The 26,049-nt window shown below is 45.6% G+C and overlaps 1 protein-coding gene across 1 annotated transcript in view; it reads left to right on the plus strand.

Moving 5' to 3' along the window:
• The window catches only part of TENM3 (teneurin transmembrane protein 3), a 430,454-nt gene extending 405,139 nt beyond the window's left edge, over positions 1–25,315 (plus strand). The window contains exons 22-27 of the mRNA XM_029226434.1: positions 2,086–2,261; positions 4,031–4,266; positions 12,046–12,342; positions 16,463–18,074; positions 22,188–22,318; positions 24,377–25,315. Coding sequence (XP_029082267.1) covers positions 2,086–2,261; positions 4,031–4,266; positions 12,046–12,342; positions 16,463–18,074; positions 22,188–22,318; positions 24,377–25,132 — 3,208 coding nt within the window. The 3' untranslated portion in view covers positions 25,133–25,315. The remainder of the gene's footprint in view (positions 1–2,085; positions 2,262–4,030; positions 4,267–12,045; positions 12,343–16,462; positions 18,075–22,187; positions 22,319–24,376) is intronic.
• Positions 25,316–26,049: the final 734 nt, after the last annotated feature.

Here is a 26,049-nt window from a genome sequence, read left to right on the forward strand (position 1 = left end):
TGAGCGTCCATCATCTCCTGTAGATACAACATTAGAGAACTAGAAAATACACATTTTTGCTTGTGATGAGAACCCTTGGGATTTTTGTCTCTTTTACAACTTTTATATATAACCGACAGCAGTGTTAATTCTATTTATCACGTTGTACATTACATCCCTAGTACTTACTTATCTTAGGGTGTTCATTTCTTTAAAACACAATAGCTTATTTTTCATCGTATCCTATGAGAAATGTAACGCGCTGCAAGAATTACGTCCAGGTTAAGATTGCACTTTAAGCTGGTTTGGTCAGTAATTCTGTAACTGCTTTGCTGCATAAATAAACCTACGCTTGTTTGTTTCAAGAGTAATAATTTCTTCAAAAAAGCAGTTTTGGTTTCTTTCACTGATGCCTTAATCTGCTGGGGGCATTTGGGCTGCTGGAGAGGGAAGGGAGTCTGCTCTTTCACTTCAGCTCTGCCTTTTATGGGTCCAAACAATGATTACACTCAACGGCGCATTTTCTCTCTCTCTCTTTCTCTCTCTCTCTCTCTTTCTCTCTCTCTCTCTCTCTTTCTCTCTTTCTCTCTTTCTCCATCCGTCGCCCGCCTCTTTCTCCTGAGTGCCCGTTTCTGCCGCTGACGAAGCAGCAGGGCGAGTTGTCAGATCAAGTCAGGCAAGCCCACCGTCTGAGTGATGCTGTCCCCACTGAAGTAACGGGCCCTGAACAGACATCCGTCTCCTTCCTCCCTTCTGCCTTCCTAGCTCCGACATGACATTGGCCTTCTAGAGTCTGCTCCTAATTCCTATAACCACATTTTTCAAAGCTAATTTTTACAGTCTAGAAGCCCTCTCTCCTTTTATTCCAAAGTGTCATTTAAGTCCTTTTTTCTACCCCTTATTCCCTTGTTGCCCCATGTTTACACCCATTATTAGGATCCTCTTCACTGTTTTTCCTCCTCTGGTAACTTCTGTCTTTCATTAATAAGATTCTTTCTCTCCTAGTTCTGCATCTGGGCTTAATTTAAGTAGGGCATGGTTCAGGTTTCCATTTCACTTAGACCTTTTATTGATGAAGCAGCCTTAGTATTAATATGAAATCCAATCTTAAGTATATTTTTTGTCCCAAGGAAGTCCCTGATTTTTCATCCAGAATTTACATTTTTTTCCCTTTCTTCAAACCACCTTGTCATTTTTGAAATTTTCTCTGGTGCTGCCACCAATAGAAAAGTCACCCCCAAAATCAATTTTTTAGTAAAATGTTGTATCTGTAGTGCATATTTATGATAATAAGATAGCTTTTTAAATATATCCTAACACTTAAATTATAGGTGCCTCTTATATTTATATGCTAAAAAAAAAAGTGAGTGTATCATAAAAAAGCAAATAGTCATTAAATGTCAGGAAATATTACATCTCATTTCAGTAAACATGATAAATCATCATTCAAGATATCACCCATTCCTACAACATGAGTATAGACAAGATAGATTATCTCCACCCCGCCAACATTAAGTCCCAATTTACCATTATAAAGTAGGTCAATCACTGAGAAATAAAGTCTTTAGAAAAGGCCTTATTATATTAATTTGTTGAAGATGTCTCAGGATACCAAAGGAATATCTTTACATATGCAAATACTTACATGCATGTACATATACTGCTTTACAAAATTATATATATATTTTTCCATATTGCACTGCCATAGAGGGCATAAGTTAGTAAAACTTTCAAAAAGGATATAACGGTGAATTAAATCTACTTTATAGAAAATATGGAGGAATACTAAGAAATTTAATATCAGCAAACATGTTCCCTTTGAAACAGCAAATTAGATGTGCAGGAGGAATGTGGTCACACTTGAGAGAATAACATGCTGGGGAGGGGAGCTGCTCTGTTTACTCTTGCCCTCGCCGGTGAGGCTTCTCTGTGTTCAACAGGCTTCCGATCACTTCAAAGCATGTTTGAAGTCCTCACTGCACAGCTCATGCACAAAGACGAATATTCTTCCAAATGTGTGCGGCTACTGTTGCTGCAGACTCTCTCACGAGTAAGAAGAACTTGCAGTTTCCTATTTAATGCCGAGTTCATGCCTCTTTTATTCAGCTATGACAGTGAAGGTCGTCTGACAAATGTGACGTTTCCAACCGGAGTGGTCACAAACCTCCATGGAGACATGGACAAGGCTATCACAGTGGACCTTGAGTCATCCAGCCGAGAAGAAGGTGTCAGCATCACTTCAAACCTGTCCTCCATCGACTCATTCTACACCGTGGTTCAAGGTAAACACGAAAGCAGAGCTTCCAATGGCCCAGTTTAAAATACTACTGGTGGGGCTTCCCTGGAGGTCCAGTGGTTAAGACTTCACCTTCCAATGTAGGGGGTGCGGGTTCGATCCCTGGTCGGGGAGCTAAGATCCCACATGCCTTGGGGCTAAAAAACCAAAACATAAAACAGAAGCAATATTGTAACAAGTTCAATAAAGACTTTAAAAATAGTCCACACCAAAAAAAAAACTCTTTAAAAAGTAAAATACCACTGGCACCCGGGTAGAAAGTGGCAACCCCCATTTTATAAGATGAACCAGGAAAGAGAAGGTGGAAATATAAACCCCTAGAGATATTGATGAGATAGTCTAATGTCTACGTGTAGTGTTTATTTAGTAATATATATGTATATAAAATCACATAATATCTAAAACAATCTGTTAACCTAGAAATTACGGTTTTTTTCTTTCCCATTTAATAAAACACGTTAATTCCCACTCTTCACTTGCATCTAAAGGCCCTTTGGCATCATCATCACCGCCATGGAAGGCCAGCAGGCTGAGCTTTCCGAATCCGTGCACGATGCAGCGTTTGAATCCGCATCTCATGCCATCACTGGAAATTGTATACCCATATGTGTAATAGCTCAACTTTCCATTTTTTCATTCAGTCTGTAGGTATATATGTCCAATAACTCCGTGATGGAACCTCCCACCATATTCCTTTTTGATGTAATCTTGAAAAGGCCTGTTTACAATGACAATTGCAACTGTGAGGTCATTGCTCTAAGGCTCATTGCTAAATCTGAGTTAAGCTTCTCTGACTCTTTTTTTTTTTACCAATTCTGTCAGTTAATCTCTACAGTCATCTAAAATCAGTATTGCTTGAATTCATTGCTTCCCCAAATGGTCCTATATTATTCAAAATTTTTAAGTTGAGGCAATAGCCTACAATATGAGAGGGTGTTTTGTACAAAATATGACTTCCATTTTTTTTTTTTTTTTTAATTTGTTTTTGGCTGCATTGGGTCTTCGTTGCTGCGCGTGGGCTTTCTCTAGTTGTGGCGAGCGGGGGCTACTCTTTGTTGCGGTGCGCGGGCTTCTCATTGCGGTGGCTTCCCTTGTTGCGGAGCACAGGCTCAAGGCACGCGGGCTTCATTAGTTGTGGCACGCAGGCTCAGTAGTTGTGGCGCACGGGCTTAGTTGCTCCGTGGCATGTGGGATCTTCCCAGACCAGGGCTCGAACCCGTGTCCCCTGCATTAGCAGGCAGATTCTTAACACTGCGCCACCAGGGAAGCCCGACTTCCTTTTTTAAAGTCAATTTCAGGGGGAAATATCTCCTTATATTTTTGGTATAGAAGGTACAGATATTAACTCGTTTCAAAACATCTTTAACAAAAGATATAGGGATGAATATTGGGAAGATGTCTTCTAAACCCTTGGAGGAGACACACCAGCCTCTGAAAAGAACACATACTTGGTTCTTTGCAAAACATTTACTGGAGGTCGAACCGTCATTTATTTAATCAGGCAAATAAAGTAGAGAAGGACTTTAAATTCCCCTAAAGTTTGCCTTTAACATTCAGCCAAATCTGTTACAGCATGAGATGCCAGAAATCGAAGTTGTTTTGTTATTTTCTAAAAGGATATCATTAAGTACTTTTCATTCCCTTATAAATGGAGTCCAGTCAATGTTTTAGAAATTCATATCACTTCTAACCCCACAAGCGATCTGGTGTTTAATGCACACCTACAGTTCATGTTTTCTGCTGCTTGTTTTCTAGATCAGTTAAGAAACAGCTACCAGGTTGGTTACGACGGCTCCCTTCGAATCCTGTACGCCAGTGGCCTGGATTCGCACTACCAGACAGAGCCACACGTTCTGGCTGGCACAGCGAACCCAACAGTTGCCAAAAGAAACATGACTCTTCCTGGTGAAAACGGTCAGAATTTGGTGGAATGGAGATTCCGAAAAGAACAAGCCCAAGGCAAAGTCAATGTCTTTGGTCGAAAGCTCAGGGTAAGTCAGTGTCAGAGCGAGGTGACAGCCACCCGGTCCTCTGTGTCATGCAGTGGCCTGTCCACGAGGGCGGGCCTGGGACTCATCTCCTGTTCACACTCAGGGTAACACCTTACCTTAGAGCATGAGTTACAGCCAACCATCAAGCCATCAGATCACTCATAGAAAAAGCCAACTATTTGAGAAAAGCGTTTTCTTAATATAGCTTTGATTAAAAATCAGTTCTTCCCATAGAGAATGGACTTGAGGATATGGGGAGGGGGAACGGTAAGCTGGGACAAAGTGAGAGAGTGGCATGGACATATATACACTACCAAATGTAAAATAGCTAGCTAGTGGGAAGCAGCCTCATAGCACAGCTCCGTGCTTTGTGACCACCTAGAGGGGTGGGATAGGGAGGGTGGGAGGGAGATGCAAGAGGGAGGGGATATGGGGATATATGTATACGTATAGCTGATTCACTTTGTTATACAGCAGAAACTAACACACCACTGTAAAGCAATTATACTCCAATAAAGGTGTTAAATTAAAAAAAAAAAATCAGTTCTTCCCTGGGAGATTAGGGTAGTGCATGTAGCACAATTCCCAATAGCCTGGATGGCCGACAGATTCTTGTTTTACTGACACTGCCCTAATAATCTTACGATTTTCCTTTACCCACTCAGGAGTGATGGCTTCCTAATGGGATGGGGATGGGTAAGAGTTGGATGAAATATTAAAAGTATTCCAAGTCATAAATATGTATCTTGAAAGAGGTGGGTTGGCCTTTGAAAGTTGGATCCTTCCTTTGCATTCTCAATATTTTTAAAGTACAGCTTAGGCACCTAGAAGAGGACCAACGTCGGAAACCCCCTGCCACCTCCTCCCTATTGAAGGGAAACCCAGACTGACGTTACTGTTACGAGAAGTGTGATGACATGGCTGATTACGCAGTGTAATTGACCTCTGCAAAACGTTCTCTGTGTTGCCTTCTTAGGTGTTTTTATTCCTCCATCTCACATTGTGGGCCAACGAGATCTAGAAAGCAAGCTGTGCTTTATGATAGCTGTTTGGTAAAGACATCATAGATTAACTACTAAAACACGGGTTACAAGGAACCACCTTCAAACCACTATAAACTGAACCGGATTCATTCTTTCTATTAGCAAACAGATTTTCATTTATCAGATAAATGTAGATAACTATTCCTAAAATTACTTCCCTTGCTGTTTAAAAAAAAGTTACTTAAAATCAAGGAGAGACAAAAAACATGGAGGATACCATTCATGTCCTTTTTTCAGCACCAAAAAATGGTTAAATTATTATTATTATAACAGGCCAACATTATTTCCCAGGACAAGCCCTCCTGGTAAGAAACAGCTACTACATATTGTCTCTGGCTATTTCCAAGAAATAGAAATGAAGTGAGAAGGAATCAGTGCCTCAAATACAGACTGTCCAACTCACAGTTACATTCTGATTCCTCTTCAGTTGCAAGGCAATAGAAATGAAGTGAGAAGGAATCAGTGCATCAGATAGACTGTCCAACTCACAGTTACATTCTAATTCCTCTTCAGTTGCAAGGCAGGGGTTGGGACTCTAAATGCATGGTCTTCTGAAACCAGTGTTTTGCTCCCACTTCACCCGTCTCCCAGGCTATGGGAGCCTGGATGCCCTAGCTCCGGGGCCCTGCACCAGGAGTTCTGGTGGATAGGAGCCGGGGAGGCTGGAGGGAGGTTATCCCGTGAGAAGGGCCAGAAGAAGATGGAATAGAACCTCAGAAAGAAGAGCATGATTAGGGGGCAAGTAACATGATGGGAAGAAAACAAGCTCCAGGCTCATTCCGGGGTCGCTTTCAGAGGGTCTTGGTCTGTTACCAGAGTCAGCGCCAGCCCTGGCCTTTTCTTCTGCCGAAACAAGGAACTGAGCTGCCTGCGTGCCTGTCGGCTGCTACCACTGACCGCTGCCCCTGGGCCGTGCTTCCTTGGGTCACTGCAAGCTGGAAGCTAGTTCACAGGCTTTGTCTTAGCCAGCTACCCCTACAGCAGGTGTGGTGTGCCCGTACACACACATACACACACGCACAGAGTCCCACGTGTACCTGGACACGGGACTTACTTCATGAAAAGACACGAAGCTTCTGCTCGCATTTGTGCTCAAAAAATGTGGGTTCTAGATCAGGCTCCACTTTTTACTAATAATAAATCTTATAGGACAATCCTAACATCTGTAAAGCTCATTTTCCTTACCTATATGATGATATCCATATTATGACGGCAATAATACAATATTGTCTAGATAATATCCTGACCTTATGACACAGACACGATATAGATTAGCTGTATTATGGATAAATATAATTTGCCCTACCCTGCCGCTGTCTCACACAGTTGTTACAGAACAAATGAGATAATGTGAAAATCCTTGAAAAACGAAAGGCATGATTACATATTCTGTAACCCTAACCCAGAGAATCTGAACCATGGGCACAAACAGTGGGCATTTATTCCCACCCAACAGATGGATAGGAAAAATCTGGTTAACTCACTTGTTACGAAAACACAAGAAAGATGATGGGAAATGCTTTGCCCAGAAACTGACCACGTAACATGTGGCCCACTGTTCTTTGAGACAAGCTAGTCTAAGTGCATCCTTCTTTTTCCTTTTTAATACTGATTTTCTAGACATAAAAAAGGAATTAAGAAGAGTAGAGGAAAAGAGGAAAAAGCCGATTTTAAGTCTCTGATTCTCAGTCTCAGATTCTAAATGAAGAAAACACCTCCCTTTGGGGAGGAAGAGGCCAGTGCACACAGGCATGGGTGTGAGTTTCTTAACAAATACCAGAACGACAATGCCTCAGCAAGTCATTTCAGAAGATACACTATTTAAAACGGCCTGTTCGTTCACACTGAAAGGAGATTTCCAGCTGATACGTGTGATGGCTCACATAGAGACAGTGCCAAGATCACAAGGGAGGGTTGCGTACTTTCAAGAGAGATATGGGAGCATATGTTTATGTATAACTGATTCACTTTGTTATAAAGCAGAAACTAACACACCGTTGTAAAGCAATTATACTCCAATAAAGATGTAATAAAAAAAAAAAGATAAGATTGGATGTGCTAGCTCGGCTTGCTAATTTCATCCTCTGTGGATTCTAAGAAAGGAATTCTAGGGAGAAAGCAATGGTGTGAAAATCTCGTTGGACGACCGGACCTGGAATCTGCCAAGTTAGGGCGCAGAGGAGGAAGGAGGGGCATGACGCGAGGCCACCAGGGCCTCTGAATCAGGAATCAGAGTCAGAATCAGCCCGAAAAGCCGCCCGTTTTTACTCCACCCTTTCCTGAAACAGAGGACGTCTTGTCTCTTACCTTTCATTATCTCCTAGCAGAAACGTCTTTTCATTTTTAAGTTACTGGCCTAAATCTAGCTATGGGCCTGACACAGGGTGGGCACTCAAATATTTATTCAATAAATGAAAGAATGAGGAAGAGCCAGCCTTAGAATCAGGTTATTTCATTGCCTCTAGATCTTCCTCAGAGAGAAGCTGTAGGAATAGCAGCACATCCTTGCAGATGTTTGACTGCAGGAGACCTAACACTCAGTTGAATAGATCACATGGATATAATAGGTATAACACTAGATGGAGTGGTTTAAAAAGTAAAATAAAAAAAAAAAAAAAAAGGCAAGGAGTACAAAAGGAAAAATTATACAAGAAATGAGCAACATGGAAAGCATTTTCTGTGAAACTGCATCAAGGGATACATAGGGGTTGGATACATAGGGATACCCAGCAGAGGCAATCGTGGCAGAGATGTGGGAAAACAGAACAAAGATGAGACAATTCCTTAGCTTACTCGCTTGTACCTACATTTTTTTAAAAAAAGACATGCATAATAGTTGCTTGTCCTTGTCTTACAGTATTTGGTAAACAGTCCTAATTTTTGTCAGTGTTGGACTTTAGAACCAGCCTTTGATCAATTCCCAAAAATTGTTATGTTATCCTAATAATAAAAGTCATCTTCTAAACTTGCCCAGAATCCTGATGCTTAAAGGAAAACATTTAGTGGATTACGTGAAAAAGAAATTCTCGAAACTTGAAGGCCAAAAGGGTGTTTCGAGGCATGCGTAAATATGATAGCTTATTTAACTCTTATTATGCCCATCACGTTTGTGTGATGTCCTGTGTCTCACTTTCGTCTGACTGGCAGGGGGCCTAGAGTGGGATGGTGCGAACAGTTAGCACTTGCTGACGGGTGGAGGGGACACAGAACCGCCTGCAGACGGTTGATGTTCTAACACCAGGGAGTTGAGATAGTGTCACAAACATTCTGGATACCTGAATACAGTCTGACTGTGCTTCGTGTCGTCAAACATACAGACATTGTTTTAACCTCTTTATGCCTCAGTTTTTCAAGCGTTACAGAGGGAAAATAACTACCCACTTCCCGATATCAAAGGGGCATTGTGATTGATTGCAGGCATGCTGGACATGATCTTTGAACATGGGGATTTTCCATGCTTACTTAAAAGAAACGCTGTAGGGCTTCCCTGGTGGCGCAGTGGTTGAGAGCCCACCTGCCGATGCAGGGGACACGGGTTCGCGCCCCGGTCCGGGAAGGTCCCACATGCCGCGGAGCGGCTGGGCCCGTGAGCCATGGCCGCTGAGCCTGCGCGTCCGGAGCCTGTGCTCCGCGACGGGAGAGGCCACAGCAGTGAGAGGCCCGCGTACCGCAAAAAAAAAAAAAAAAAAAAGAAACGCTGTATATCACAAAGGAATTCATGGTTAGCTTTTATCCAGACACAACATTTGGATTCATTTTTATGTAGCTGGAGGTATCGTAACGATCTGATAGAAGGTTTTTCATCTTAGGTGAACTACTCAATGTAACTTGATATTTTTTTATGTTAAAAATATTTATTAAAAGGCCACTGGGGCAACAATGCTGGTCCTCTATGATTGTCAAAAAAAAGTTTGCAAAATAGTTGTGATTTCATACAGGTGCAGTTAAGCGGACTGTGTTCCAGATGGAAATGTCCCTTGACTTGTGCATTTTGTCTGCAACACCCAAAGGAGAACGTGCGGGCAGGTTTGAGAGGGATGGAAAAAAACAAAACATCTGTTAGTATCTTCTGAAATGTTACCTATTGAATAACAGTGGCTGGTGTCTGGAAACAGTAAGAACAGTTAAAACCTTGGCTTGTGTTGTGAACGTGGAGAAAAACACAGCCACATTCTAATTCTTTCCTCATTTCTTCAGTTGGAGGACACAAGAAAGGCATTTGTCTGGATAAAAAGAAAAATGTTAACTGCTATCCAGATGTTTGGTCTCGCGGTGCTTCTAGATGTTTCCATATGGTGACATGCGTGGTGTGGCAGCGTTAGATGTTCTCCTGGACGCTTTGGTGTTGTGCAGCCAGAGTCCCAAACCAGAGCAACAAATCAGAAGCCCGGTGGTGGGCGCAGGCGTGCAAAGAAGGGGTCCCAGGCCTGCCTCTGGCCCTTCTCCCTTCCTGACCAAGCAGCCATACCAGATCTGCAGAGCAGATTTCCTGTACTCTACCCGTAGGAAATACTGCAGAGGCCAAGGAGGGTTCAGGAAGGCAATAAAGACTCGAGATACAAATTAAAATTAATACAAGTAAAACGCAAACAGATGGGGTGCGACTGCGGGCTGCAGTCCATGGAAACTAACTACACAGGCCTTCTTGCTTGGCTATTCGTAGCCTGGAATAACCTGAGGACGGAAAAAGGAGGGCAAACCTAAACGCTCTGTTGTTTTGTTTTGTTTTTTAAATCACAATGTGAGAAAAACAAGAGCCCTAGGAAACCATTTAAATTGTGCAAAGCCTCTTCCTTAAGGCATCACAAGTGTGCAAATAGAAGCTGAAGAGCTGGATTCTGCCAGTTCAGTATTGAGCTCTTTGATATCAAATCACATCTGTAAAACTACAGACTTAAAAATACATCCTTGTAAGCTAGTAGCTTCTTTCCAAGGTACACAAAGCATCCTGCAAACGTAAACTCATCAAGTCTCACAACATTCACAGAAGGCCGAGCAGCTATTCTGCAGACATTTCCACTTGGGAAAACAGAAGCCCGGAAAGCCTTCAGCTGGCTGGTCAGAATCTCATAAACTCACTGAGAGCCCAGGGCCTCGCTGCTTCTAGACCTTGTGGTGTGTGGAAATGGGGCTTTCGGACTCCTGGCTGCCCCCTCCGACACAGGTACACACCCCACACCAACACATACCGGTTGCTCTATGGCTCGAGGGGTTTTTCTTTTTCCTGCATCAGCTGGATCTGCAATGACAGAACTGAAAACTTAAGGGCTCCTCACTTGCATCCAGGGCTCTGCTTTCTCATTCGTTGTGAATCATCTGGGTGCTTCCCCGGCACCCTGACCCCGACCACTTTGCCTGTTAGGCATGAACTTCTTTTCAGCTGGTATCTTTACCCTTCCATGGACTTCACAGTACTCCCCCTGAAGAGCTAATTGGAAAAGTTTAAATAAAGCTTAAGGAGAATTTTTTCATGGGCCTTGTTCAATGGCCGTGATACAAGGCACAAATTTTTATCCCAGATTTTACATAAATATACGTGTATATTATGTATGTACATACATATATGTTTACATATATTGGTGTGTGTGTGTGTATAAGTGGTGGGTATGTGTGTGTGTAAGTGGTGTGTGTGTATATATAAGTGGTGTGTGTGTGTATAAGTGGTGTGTATGTGTGTGTGTATAAGTGGTGTGTGTGTGTGTGTGTGTGTGTGTGTGTGTGTGTAAGTGATCAGCTGGAACTGTCTGTTTTGAAGGTTCTAGCTAGGACATGGTCAAGTAAAATTAAGATTTTCCCATTTAACTTGTAACAATCCGAACAGTTAACAAGCATTTTGGAGTGGACAAGCCACCATCACCACAAAGGTGCAGTAGAAAACCAAAGAATGGACTGGCCCTTTTCTGCAAACACTGTAGACCATGTGTAAAGTAGAATTTAACCAAGGCCACATGTCCACCACAGTAACAAATGCTGGCTGGTGTGTGCCCTGGACCACAGACAGTAACAGCCAGATGTAGTCAGAGATTCTGGATATGACACAGAGACCCTACGACAACAGCATGGGGCTAGATTTGTAAAGTAAGCACAGTGGTCAGACTGTGTAGATGTGGGAGTGAAGGATTTGAAGTCCTTGCCAGTGAACCAGATGTTATCAAAGAAAAAGGCATTCCAAAAAATTGTGACACTTCAGCACTTAGCCAAAAACAAGGATCATGTTTGTAACCTCCTGCTATTTCAACTAATTAATAATTTACAGTAATGTGGGTTCCACATTATCTGCTCCTCGAAGGGCTAGAATCACGTTTACCCCCGTTTTATTTAATGTAGCCATGATTAATCTAGTAAGCAATTATTTCCCAATGTCTTCTGGGTGGGGTGGGGCAGGGATTTGAGTAATGTGCAGAGATGTCAGGTTTACCACCTTCGTATCTTCGGAACAAACTTTAAAGCAAATGCATTTCGGCATTTTTCTTATCGGTTGCTTAAGGTTACAATATTTAATTGAAAAGGTTTTGAACAAATGCCAGGCTGTATTTCTGCTTAATGAAACCTTTTAAAAGAGCAGTTAATCTACTGCCTTGCACTTGTACCCAAGAAGTTGCTAAATTAGTTTACTGACAAAGAGAATCAATCATCATAAACGGTGTTTAAACAATAGTGGGGACCCTGAAGAGTAATAAGGGGCTGGTATTGGAACAGCATGATTTATTTTATCCTCTTGTTTGTGTGGTAACAGGTTAATGGCAGAAACCTCCTTTCAGTTGACTTTGATCGAACAACGAAGACAGAAAAGATCTATGATGACCACCGTAAATTTCTCCTGAGGATCGCCTATGACACATCAGGGCATCCGACTCTCTGGCTGCCAAGCAGCAAGCTGATGGCCGTCAATGTCACCTATTCATCCACGGGTCAAGTGGCCAGCGTCCAGCGAGGAACTACGAGTGAGAAAGTAGATTACGACGGACAGGGGAGAATCGTTTCCCGGGTTTTTGCTGACGGGAAGACATGGAGTTACACGTACTTGGAAAAGGTACGCCTGCACACCGAGGGTAAACACAGGTATTTTCCAGCAGTCACCCAAGCGCACTTCTGGGGGGACCAGTGTCACGTGACTGAGCCCCGCTTGTTATTCTGAGTACCCACATGTAAATCACATCTGTAGAGCACTGATGAATTTCTGCATTAGCCACGGTGTTTCTCCTCAGTTAAGTTCTCCTCTCCGAAACCCTTTTACGTGATTTGTGCTGTGAACAAACAAGCCACAACAGCGCCCACCTGCCAATCTCATACGTCAACAACATTCACAAATTAGACCTTGAGCTTGTTAGTCATTTGTAAATCATCTCCGTGCGAGCCTTTTCATTTGAGAAAGAGCCTTACGCATTCGCACAGTTAAAGCTGTCAGTTTTGCGTTGTTGCCCGCAGAGCTTCGACATAACCATAAAAAGCACATACACCCGACTTATGCATTAGTAACCAAAAGAGGCTGTTTTTTAAAAAAAGCCACGCGTCTGGTCCTCTGTGGCCTCTCCCCTTTCTTCTGCATGTAAAGGGCAGCCATTCTTGAGACCTGTGCACAACACCAAACAAGACTATGTGTGCAGAATGCCAGGTCGTAGATGCCAGCTTTCGGGTAGTGACTGGGGTCAAGAGAGAATGAAAGTAAAAGGAAAAAGGAGGGACTTCCCTGGTGGTCCACCGGTTAAGAATCCTCCTTCTAATGCAGGGGATGCGGGTTCGATCCCTGGTCCAGGAACTAAGATCCCACACGCCACGGGGCAACTAAGCCCACGCGCCACAACGGCTGAGCCCGCGCGCCCCAAGGAGAGATCCCATGTGCCTCAACTAAGACCCGAAGCAGCCAAAAATAAATATTTAAAAAAAAAGAAGAAAGAACAATAGAGGAAAAGACCACCCCTCTGTAGTTCCTTTCTGAAGAAGTAGAATCCACCAAGAAGCATATTCATGGGAGGTTTCACCTGCCTTTGAGATGCAGGTTCACACTGGTTTTGCGTTTGGGTGCCTCTCAGCTCAGTGCACCCACACTGCCAGCGGCCACACGGCAGCAGAGGCACAGACACAGCTCCCAGCCTCACTGCCTGCCCCCTCCTCGGTTACACAGAATAACCCTGTCCTCCGAACACTCACACGCACGTCACTGTTGCGCTCACTCGCCCCGTGGTGTCTCCACCAGAGATGCTCTGGACCTACCTCTCCCCTGCACCTGAGCCGTCCTGGCTACTTCCTCTTCCTGAGGACCAGTTCGTGTTCAGAGTTCACCTTCAGGCAGCCCGCTAACTCTACAGTGCTTCCAGCTACCACCCTACTTGCCAATTTCTCCTCTTGCAAACCCGCCTATGTGCCGTCCTTAGAAGAGACGCACCCCTGAGACAACGGAGGAGACCCATTAGGTGACAGCTTCCCTCCAGACTCGTCATCACACGCTATGGTTAGTCCTCCGGCTGTTATTTATTGAGAGAGCACAGAGTAAGCCCCCTCCACACTTACCTTCCTGAGAGCAAATCCCGACACCTGGAGAATAGCTCATCCTGCAACCTACAAGCCCCGAGACAACTCCTGCCTGAAGTTGCTGGGAGTGGAGCACTACCTCATTCTGCAACACTCTTCCCAATTTAAATTAAGCACATCACAGAGAAGAGCGACAGAAATATAACCCCAGACTGGGCGTTCCCTGGCGGTCCAGTGGCTAGGACTCCATGCTGCCAATGCTAGGGTGTGGGTTTAATCCCTGCTCGAGGAGCTAAGATCCCGCGAGCCAAGCAGTGAGGCCAAAAATAAATAAATAAACAAAATAAACTCTCAGGCCCCCAAAATTGAGAGTAGTGACCATAATGTGACTGGAAAATCTTTAAAGGGAGCAAAGGGGCATGTCATTGGTAAGGGCCACTGTCACAAAATGACACCAGCAGTGACCGAGATCACGTCCATGTATCAACAGGGATGAGAAAAGCCAACAAGCACTTTCTCACCATCTCTCCCAAATCTCTAAAATCCACCCAGACTATTTCCATTTCCTCGCTAGGATAGGCACCCTAAGCCAAAACTTATCCATGGCCAAGTAAGGAGTATTACTACCTGCCGTGAGCTGTGATTCTGAATGACTCTGCAGCACTGGGTCCTGGGCCTGTGAATTCGGCAGCGGTCCAGGCTTCCTCGGAAGGCCGCAGACCACCAGGAACAAGTCTCAAGACTGTTGCCGCAGAGTCTGTGCACAAAAATTGCCCCTAGATGCGCCCAGAGAGGAGGTTCTGCAGAAGCGTAAGTCAGGCAAACTGCTTCTGAAAATGGTGGACGATAAAGAAGCAAAGCGGGCTTCCCTGGTGGCGCAGTGGTTGAGAGTCCGCCTGCCGATGCAGGGGACGCGGGTTCGTGCCCCGGTCCGGGAAGATCCCACATGCCGCGGAGCAGCTGGACCCGTGAGCCATGGCCGCTGAGCCTGCGCGTCCGGAGTCTGTGCTCCGCAACGGGAGAGGCCACAACAGTGAGAGGCCCGCGTACCGCAAAAAAAAAAAAAAAAAAGAAGGAGCAAAGAATGAGCCTTGGACACAGGGTTATGCGTTTCTATGTCAAAAGCAAAGAGCGAGTTCCGGTGCGGGGGGTAGGTGGGGAAGTGGGCTCCTAATCTAACCACCTCCCAGTTTGGCCATCCTTCCATTCGGTCTAACAGGTTATAGAGGGGGCTTCCTCAGAGGATAGAACCGCCCATGCACTGCACCACGGCAAGAGCTACCTAACCAGCCTCCAGGTTGGCCTTGTCTCACGTTGGCCTAATACATTGTCTTTTGTCTTTCTGCAATTACTTGCCAAATATGCAAAGCTTATTTATTTATTTTTTTTTGGGGGGGGGTACGCGGGCCTCTCACTGTTGTGGCCTCTCCCGTTGCGGAGCACAGGCTCTGGACGCGCAGGCCCAGCGGCCATGGCTCACGGGCCCAGCCGCTCCGTGGTATGTGGGATCTTCCCGGATCAGGGCACGAACCCGTGTCCCCTGCATCGGCAGGCGGGCTCTCAACCACTGCGCCACCAGGGAAGCCCCAGAGCTTATTTTTATTTATCTATCTATTCACCTCATAATTTAGCACCAAAGCAAGTCTGTAGCCCAGGAACCATCCTCCCCGCACCTGAGGTACAAGTCTGATTTGGTTCTCACAAAAGGAAATTTCAGAATTCAGATTTTCCTGTCATTACAGATGCCATTTAAGAATCTGCAAACAAACAAACAGAATATCTGGATCCATATTCCTAATAAGGGCATTGACAGCTCTCATTCACCGAGTGATTTGTTTGTAGCAGTGTTTGTTGCTGTTGATACTTTAGGTACACATGATCCATTTTGGGCTAATTTTATGTTTCTTCTTTATTTATTTTTTAAAATTTATTTTATTTATTTATTTTTGGCTGCATTGGGTCTTCGTTGCTGTATGCGGGCTTTCTCTAGTTGCGGCAAGTGGGGGCTACTCTTCGTTGCGGGGCACAGAGCACGGGCTCTAGAGCGCAGGCTCAGTAGTTGTGATGCATGGGCTTAGTTGCTCCGTGGCATGTGGGATCTTCCCGGACCAAGGCTCGAACCCGTGTCCCCTGCATTGGCAGGCAGATTCTTAACCATTGCGCCACCAGGGAAGCCCTATGTTTCTTCTTTATAAAGTAATGTTTCGAATGCTTTGCTCCTTCCCCAAATGCACTGGAAATTAAAACATGATTTGAGTGGTTCTTCAATCAAATGAGGGGGAAAAGCCACCTTACTAAATAATTGCTAATTATGGACAGGACCGCACTTCCCATATGCTGTTTTCCCCATGAAATGTTGTCTTTGAAGCAGCTTTGCTCGTGCCCGTATTACGACTTACCGGAATCCATGGACAATCTTCTGCTTGGCTATGAATGCCTGAAAAAAAAAAAAAAAGGTACGGTCCTGAGACCTGAGACACCCACTGCAGAACCCCTCACAATTAAGCATCCAGGCAAATTAGGCAGGAAATCGGTAGTGACGTGGAAAGTCAAGGAGACCCAGTTGGAATGAAAACCACTCTCTCAAGTGGAGTGTTTTGCGCATTTGTGGTCACTACCTCTGCTTTTGCTCCCCTCCACCATTCGCGAGTGCTGGCTAACGGTCTGTCCTCTCTTTGCAGTCCATGGTGCTTCTGCTGCATAGCCAGCGGCAGTACATCTTCGAGTACGACATGTGGGACCAGCTGTCGGCCATCACCATGCCCAGCGTGGCTCGCCACACAATGCAGACCATCCGCTCCATCGGCTATTACCGTAACATATACAACCCCCCGGAGAGCAATGCCTCCGTCATCACGGACTACAACGAGGGGGGGCTGCTTCTCCAGACGGCCTTCCTGGGTACGAGTCGGAGGGTCTTATTCAAGTACAGGAGGCAGACCAGGCTCTCAGAAATCTTATACGATAGCACGAGAGTCAGTTTTACCTACGATGAAACGGCAGGAGTCCTCAAAACGGTAAACCTCCAGAGTGATGGTTTTATTTGCACCATCAGATACAGGCAAATTGGGCCTCTCATTGACAGACAGATCTTCCGCTTTAGTGAAGATGGGATGGTGAACGCGAGATTCGACTACAGCTATGACAACAGCTTTCGGGTGACCAGCATGCAGGGTGTCATCAATGAAACTCCGCTGCCCATTGACCTCTATCAGTTCGATGACATTTCTGGAAAAGTGGAGCAGTTTGGAAAATTTGGAGTTATATATTATGATATTAACCAGATTATTTCCACAGCTGTAATGACTTACACGAAGCACTTTGATGCTCACGGCCGCATAAAGGAAATTCAATATGAGATCTTCAGGTCACTCATGTACTGGATTACAATTCAGTATGATAACATGGGTCGGGTAACCAAGAGAGAGATTAAAATAGGGCCCTTCGCCAACACTACCAAATATGCTTACGAGTATGACGTTGACGGACAGCTCCAGACAGTTTATCTAAATGAAAAAATCATGTGGCGTTACAACTACGACCTGAATGGAAACCTCCACTTACTGAACCCAAGTAACAGCGCACGCTTGACACCTCTTCGCTATGACCTGCGAGACAGGATCACCCGACTGGGTGATGTTCAGTACCGGTTGGATGAAGATGGTTTCCTGCGTCAAAGAGGCACAGAGATCTTTGAGTACAGCTCCAAGGGGCTTCTGACCCGAGTGTACAGTAAAGGCAGCGGCTGGACAGTGATCTATCGTTACGACGGCCTGGGAAGGCGTGTGTCTAGCAAGACCAGTCTGGGACAGCACCTGCAGTTTTTTTACGCAGACCTCACTTATCCCACCAGGATTACTCACGTCTACAACCATTCGAGTTCAGAGATCACCTCCCTCTATTACGATCTCCAAGGACATCTTTTTGCCATGGAACTCAGCAGCGGGGATGAATTCTACATCGCCTCAGACAACACAGGGACACCGCTGGCCGTCTTCAGCAGCAACGGGCTCATGCTCAAACAGGTTCAGTACACCGCATATGGCGAAATCTACTTTGACTCCAACACTGACTTTCAGCTGGTGATTGGATTTCACGGTGGCTTGTATGACCCGCTCACGAAATTAATCCACTTTGGAGAAAGGGATTACGACATTTTGGCAGGACGATGGACAACGCCTGACATAGAAATCTGGAAAAGGATTGGGAAGGACCCAGCTCCCTTTAACCTGTATATGTTTAGGAATAACAACCCTGCAAGCAAAATCCATGATGTGAAAGACTACATCACAGGTAAGTGTAATTGTTTTTCCTTTCCAAGTACTTTAATCACTGGATTAACACACGAAATAACGGCCGGTAGTTTAACTGTGCGCTTCCCTCATGCAAAATCAAATGCCTAAACAAAAAATCAAATGCCTAACCTTTTAGATGAAACCCAAGAGAAACCACAGAGGGACACTGAGACATAGTTCGTTGCTTCCTATTCTGCCCGCCAGTGCCCAAGACAACAGGTTTCTGAAATGACGTGCAATCCAGTCACTTAAGGAAGGGAAGGGACATGGGGGTGCAGAAAACACGAGGAACTTGGAGTCCCCAAATTGGAGTTCCAATTCCAACGCTTTATAGCCAAGTCACATGACTTTTTGAGTCTGTTTCCTTAAAAGTAAACTGGGGAGAGCAATGCCTGCTTTGTGGTATTAAATACAGTAACGTATGCAATTCTGCTTTAAATAGTAACTGCCTTACAAATGTGTGAGGGAGGTTTTCCTTTTACACATGTGTCAAGTTCTAATGAAGGAATCAGTAAGGAACACGATACCACGTGACTCAGCAGCCCATCCCTGGGAGGTGTGATAACTCCCTCTTCCCCACTGTCGCCTGGGGGCAGTGACGCTTAGCCAGTGGACCCTGTTTCTCTCCTCAGTTCTGTCCTCTTATACGACTGTCTTCATCACCAATTAGGGCAGTGTTCTTGTATGGTGGCACTGCTAATGAACACATTAATTTTTCTGCCAATATGGGTATAGATTTAAGACCTTTCCAAATTTAGTGCATGATCCAATTTAAAACATTGAGTTCCCCTTCTGCCACCACAGAAGCACCAGGATGTGAAACAGAGACAAGTCCTTGCAAGCGTGACTCTGGTTCCCTTTAACAAGCAGCTTCTTTACTCTTTACTGAGGTAACATTGCTTTACAACATTATATGTTTCATGTGTACAACATTGTGTTTCTACTTCTGTGCACACGACAGCGTCCTCGCCAACACAAACTTATGTGACATCCGTCACCATACACAGCTGATGCCGTTTCCCCGCTTTGTCCTCCCCACCTCCTGCCCTTCTGGTAACCACTACTCTGTTCTCTATATCTACATGTTTGGTTTGGTTTGGTCATTTATTTGGTTTTTTTATATCATCTGAGTTAGGGGAATTCCCTGGTGGTCCAGTTGGTAAGACTCTTTTGTTTTCACTGCCAAAGGCCTGGGTTCAATCCCTGGTCAGGGAATTAAGATCCCACAAACTGCACAACGCGGCCAAAAAAAAAAAACATTGTTGTATCATACGAGTGAAGTCATACCGTGTTTGCCTTTCTCCGTCTGAATTACTTCACTTAGCGTCATACCCTCAAGGTCCATGCATGCACGTTGTCACAAATGGCAAGATTTCATTTTTTTTGTGTGACTAATATTCCACTGTGTGTGTGTGTGTGTGTGTGTGTGTGTGTGTATACACATACCATATCTTCTTTATCCATTCATCTATTGATAAGCACTTAGGTTGTTTCCATATCTTGGCTATTGTAAAGAATGCTGCAATGAACCTAGGGGTGGATGTATCCTTTCGAATTAGTGTCTTTGTATTTTTTGGATAAATACGCAGAAGAGAGATTGCTGGATCATATGGTAATTGCATTCGTAGCTTTGTGAGGAACGTCCATCCTGTTTCCCTTAGTTCCCTCTGGTGAGCTGAGATCTTCCCTCGTGCTCTGCTGCAGGGATTCTGAAGCCTTCTGTTTCCACCTTCCATTCCTGAGCCACACTCTGCCATAATTAACCTCTTGGCTATATTTATGTTTCCTAGAGGAAGGTTATTCTGGAGTTTTCTGTTTTGTTTGCTTTTGGCTCGCGTTAGGTCCTCCTTCCGGCTGTCTTTCTCGCCCAGCGCTTGAGGCGTTCCCAGACGGCTGTTTTCGGCGCAGCTCTCCACCCCCGGTTCACTGCGCATCTGCCTCCCGCTTTCCTGGGCTTTTCGTAGCCCTCTCCCTCGCGAGCCAGTTCCGTGTCCCTTCTCTCAGCGTCCTGATTCAGCAACACCCTTATGGAATTCTCCTTCAGGGTTTTCCGTACTTATCTGCCTTCACGTCCCACTTGTTGGGCAGTAATTTTCAACACTTGATAGGAGCCTCTGATTTTCACTGCTTCACAGACATTGTTCATAGTAGGAGTACCTTTGCCCCCAGCACTGCCCCATCCAAAAAGAATTTTCTCTAACATACAAGCCCCCTGTAATCTTACGCACACATGCGCGCACACACACACAAGTGTGTTACTTTCTATCCTCCTCCACCACCAGCAACCCTCCATTTAAAACAGGGAGGACACCACTGGGTTTATAGCCTATATGATACCTGCACAAAGGGACCTGCCAGCCTGGCAATGAAGTGAGAGTTTGTGCCCTGGAGAAGGAAATGGGGAACAAGTGGCCCTCCATCATTCTGACAAGCAGTTTACCACTGGTTATTTAAGAGGTGTTGACAGTGGCTGAAAGGCTGGAAAGCCCACAGCTCCTGGATTCATCCTCTCCTAGCAATGTGGGCGGCAGGGAATGCCACAGCAGCATTTTCTGAAAAATATCAAAAGAGAGATGGAACAGCATAAAATATATTAGGTGAAATGCAATTTCAAGTTTTCCAGCAATGTGCTTAATATATAAAATAATCTACACCCAACTGTACTCATAAAGCTGCAAGCCTGCTGCCTAGTTCTGTAACATTATAACCTCCGGAACAGAATCAAAGCCTTATTTTCAGCTTAACGGCTTTTGGAGTCACGTGGTGATATTTTAAAATACCATCTTAAAGGTTTCCAGCTTCTCCTCTCCCCCAAAGTTTGTCTCCACCTGTGCACAGTGAGCCTGTGTAGTCAGAACTGATGGGATCAGAACGCCTGTGCCCTTGGCCAGCTTGGCCAGCTTTCACCATTCATCTTTAAGAATCAACGGTTGATCTTCATACCCGCAATTCAGGGTTCTTATTAATAGGAAATGGGTGGTGGAAGCCTGCATATCCTTGGGCAGTCGCTTTTGAAAGCTAATAACACACGACTTCTATTTAAGACCAGCCTTTACTAACTACAAATGCCATTTGTTGTCGAACTACAAATGCCATTTGTTGTCGACAACGCTGTCTGTTTCATGCTCCTGGGCGTTGTTATTTGCATTTTTTATCACCATCACCAGCACGAGGGACCTGTACCCCCTCTGTCGAGGTGAGTCTCCGTTATCTGCATTGTCTGCAGCCCTGTCTCACTTCGTTCTGCTACTGAAGTTATTGTCACCATGTCTGAAAATAGTCAGTTTTTTTTTAACATCTCTATTAGAGTATAATTGCTTTACAATGGTGTGTTAGTTTCTGCTGTATAACAAAGTGAATCAGCTATACGTATACATATATCCCCATATCTCCTCCCTCTTGCGTCTCCCTCCCACCCTCCCTATCCCACCCCTCGAGGTGGTCACAAAGCACTGAGCTGAGCTCCCTGTGCTATGCGGCTGCTTCCCACTAGCTATCTATTTTACGTTTGGTAGTGTATATATGTCCATGCCACTCTCTTTGTCACAGCTTACCCTGCCCCCTCCCTGTATCCTCAAGTCCATTCTCTAGTAGGTCTATGTCTTTATTCCTGTCGTATCCCTAGGTTCTTCATGACTTTTTTTTTTCTTAGATTCCATATATATGTGTTAGCATACTATATTTGTTTTTCTCTTTCTGACTTACTTCACTCTGTATGACAGACTCTAGGTCCATCCACCTCACTACAAATAACTCAATTTCGTTTCTTTTTATGGCTGAGTAATATTCCATTGTATATATGTGCCACATCTTCTTTATCCATTCATCCGATGATGGACACTTAGGTTGCTTCCATCTCCTGGCTATTGTAAATAGAGCTGCAATGAACATTTTGGTACATGACTCTTTTTGAATTATGGTTTTCTCAGGGTATATGCCCAGGAGTGGGATTGCTGGGTCTAGAGTCAGTTTTTAATTGTAGGGTGATGGCAAACATGGGCTCCTTTTCAGGGTCATTGTTTGCAAATGTGGGGTTTTAAGGTAAGGCTTTCAGTGCAGGAAAGCACAAGATCAACTCTAAGGCCTTTCATTTGGAACCTTCTTTTCTTAGATGTTAACAGCTGGCTGGTGACATTTGGCTTCCATCTGCACAATGCCATTCCTGGGTTCCCTGTCCCCAAATTCGATTTAACGGAGCCTTCTTACGAACTGGTGAAGAGTCAGCAGTGGGATGATGTACCGGTAAGAGACAAAAAGCAAAACCATGAAAAGGTGATAAAGGGCTTACTTGCACCTTATTTTCCCCTGCTTAATCAGACTACCCGGGTGAAAACTGTACCAAAGACCATTTTTAATTTTTTTGACTCTTTCAGGAAAGAAAGCACCACTTCCCTCTTGCATTTCTGTTCAGCAAATCAGGGGCCTGTGAAACAGGCTTAAGTCTGGTTTTAGTGATGCTAATACAAACAGAGAAAAGCATTATCAAAAGGTAATAAAATGCGAAAGCTCATTTTTGAGTGCAGGGTTTCTACAGAGAACCCCAGGAACACACATTTATAGTATTTGGGACCTTAAGGCAAAGATACAATAAACAGGAGGGCGGGGGGGTTCATGTCACAAATGAGCAGCTCGCAAGCAATGCCACAAAGTTCCACTTCCTTAAAGTACTGGCAGTGTTTCAAGGGAAAGGATTAAAAATAAAAATAAAATGGCCTCTGGTAAGGCACCACCTACTACTAGGTGTTTATGGAATTTTCCTGAAAAGAACAGAGCAGGAAGCCTGGAACTGTTCTGGGAAATAAAAGAAACGGAGAAAGAATGGAAAATTACAAAGTCAAAGCTGCCATTTCAGAAAGTGGCACTTTTAATTCCCACCATGCAGAGATCAGAAAGGAATGCAACAACGAAACACCAGAATTTCTAGCTTAAAGGAAGAATAATTAAAGGTCAAGAAATTGGGCTACCCCGTAATGATAAGAAGAGAGCGCAGAGTTTCTTAGAAAGATTCATTCCCCACCCCCAACCCCGCCCCTTGACCAATTTCCTAGAATTTCAATGAATACAAAGAGAAAAGGCAATCCTGGCTAAAACACACATACACACACAAGTTATTACACAGTTCCAACCTCTGCTTTCTGGTACATGTTTCATACTTAACATAAAAGCAATTCCTTTTTCAGATGTCACCTTTACATTTAAAAAGTAAAACCCATCCAGTTTCCAGGACCTGGGAGCCATTTTGACACTTCTAACTGCAAATACATCTGCACTGATCAAGTGCCATGAAGACATCCTGAAGTTTACTAATGCCTTTGAGCGTGTCCTAATGGCAGATGACTTCCCAACATGTCTGAAAACACTGAAGTCTTACTGTACAAATGGACTGCCAACTTTTTTTCCTAGGCAGCCTTTTCAGTCAGGCTCAGGTTCTCTGTCTTCAGAAGCATACCATAAGGACAGCTTAGGGAATCGAAGGCAAAGACATCAAGGCTGCCCGGAGAGCAGAAAAACAAATGTGCCCTCACTGCTGCAAACGAAACACGTTTCCATTTGGGGAAACCCTGGCCAGACAAACATCTGATGGTATAAGAGCTGTCCGAGTTAAAATTCCCCAATTTAAAACCCTTGCCAATGTAGAAGGCCCACTGTCTCCTAAGTCTGCGAAAAAAAGTAAATGTTTTCCTAAAGTAATAAACACTCGTTGCCAGCTGTCCCACTGTGCGCCGCCCATCGTGGCCGATTATAGTGGTCACATGCAGCTACAAACTGTGCACCCGGAGACGGTGCCGAGTTTGCCTGAATTAAAGCACACGCCTTTCAAAGCGTATCAAGTGGGGCGCGGTGAGCCAGCGCCAAGCGCCCCCAGGCTTTCCAGCCTTCCCCTGGGTGCTGGTGCTTTCTCCCCAGCCTGCCATGGAGAACGGTGCTGGGATGGACGCCCCGATAAGCTGATTCCGCACGTGGGGTGAGCCTGGGAAAAGGGCATCTGGAAACGGAGAGAGAGAAGGCAAACGCCCTGCATGCTTCGCCCCCATTAAAAAGGAAAACGCTTTGCTAAGCACCATGCGTGATGGCGTTACCACCTCGCTCTGCCTTTCGAAACACACTGGGGATCAGCCTGAGGGGGAGGACCCCGGGGGCCGGCGAAGCCTCGGCCTCTTTCAAGAGCTGACGGAGGTTCTCCCCAGCCCCCCGCTCCCCGCCTTCCCCCGCCCCTCCGTTTTTCCTGCCCGCAGCCGGAGCCCCGCCCGGGCGGAGGCTGTTCTCTAAAGCGCCCTCCTGTTCTGTTTCGCTTTTCAGCCCACGTTTGGAGTCCAGCAGCAGGTGGCGAGGCAGGCCAAGGCCTTCCTGTCCCTGGGCAGGATGGCCGAGGTGCGGGGGAGCGCGCGCCAGGGCAGCGGCGCGCCGTCGTGGCTGTGGTTCGCGACGGTTAAGTCGCTGATCGGCAAGGGCGTCATGCTGGCTGTGAGCCGGGGCCGCGTGCAGACCAATGCGCTCAACATCGCCGACGAGGACTGCATCAAGGTGGCGGCCGTGCTCAACAGCGCCCTCTACCTGGAGGACCTGCACTTCACCGTCGAGGGCAGGGACACGCACCACTTCATCAAGACCAGCACGCCCGAGGGCGACCTGGGCACGCTGCGCCTGACGAGCGGCCGCCGGGCGCTGGAGAACGGCATCAACGTGACCGTGTCGCAGTCCACCGCCGTGGTCAACGGCAGGACCCGCAGGTTCGCGGACGTGGAGCTGCAGTTCGGCGCGCTGGCGCTGCATGTGCGCTACGGCGCGACCCTGGACGAGGAGAGGGCGCGCGTGCTGGAGCAGGCGCGGCAGCGCGCGCTCGCCCGGGCCTGGGCGCGCGAGCAGCAGCGCGTGCGCGACGGCGAGGAGGGCGCGCGCCTCTGGACGGAGGGCGAGAAGCGGCAGCTGCTGAGCGCCGGCAGGGTGCAGGGCTACGACGGCTACTACGTGCTCTCGGTGGAGCAGTACCCCGAGCTGGCAGACAGCGCGGACAACATCCAGTTCCTCCGCCAGAGCGAGATCGGCCGCAGGTAACGCCCGCGCCGGCGGCGGGGAAGCGCGCGCGCGCGCGCGGGGGCCGAGCCGGCGGGGCCGCCTGCCTCTCCAGCCCCAGGCGCAGCGCCACCTCTGCGCAGATGTGTCTGGGGCGCGAGCCGAGGGGGCTCCCCGGCACCGAGGAGAGTCAGACTGCTCTTAAAAAAACAAACAAACCACCCCCCACCCCCAAATCAAAGCAGACAGACAAAAACAAAAACCTTTCTTCTGAATGACCTTAAAGGTGATCGGCTTTAAAGAATATGTTTACATATGCATATCGCTGCACTCAGTTGGACTGAAAGTATTGCGAGGAAAACATCATTAAGGGAAAAAAAAAAAAACCCAACCATTTTGCCCCGGGCCGTCTGTTCTTCGAGGCACTGTGTTTAAAGAAGGTAGAGATGCATACAGTGTTTCCAGATATTACCCAGCTGTCGACCTTTGCTTACAAGAAGTCTCTCTGCATAGGGTGTGATGTATATCCCTGTTAATGTTAGAATGTGAGGCAGAGTTACTGTTCCTGGACAACCCGACTGCTTCCCCAGTGCTGCTTTGTAAAAGGACATTGGCACAAGTGACTTCTGCCGGGGCGGGGATTTCTAAGGGATTTTACGAGGCCAACGTGGTGTGCCTCGCGGAGAAAAACACCGGCCCACACAGAATCCTTGTCACTGATGATGAGCAAAGGAAGCCCTGATTTTTTTGTAAATTATGTGAGACAAGTTGTTTATGGATTTTTATATGAATTACAATTTACTGTACATCAAATATTAGTCTCAGAGGAGTTAATTTATGTAAAGTGTTTAAAAAGTTTATACTTAAAAATAAAACGATAAAAACATGTGAACTGTGTGATTTTTTAAAAAGGATTGCACCTTTTGTTATCTGTTATAGCTGTACAGTATAAATTATTA

Source organism: Monodon monoceros, unplaced genomic scaffold, assembly GCF_005190385.1.
Source record: "Monodon monoceros isolate NGI ecotype Baffin Bay Population unplaced genomic scaffold, NGI_Narwhal_1 Super_Scaffold_17, whole genome shotgun sequence".
In the NCBI taxonomy this organism is placed as follows: domain Eukaryota; kingdom Metazoa; phylum Chordata; class Mammalia; order Artiodactyla; family Monodontidae; genus Monodon; species Monodon monoceros.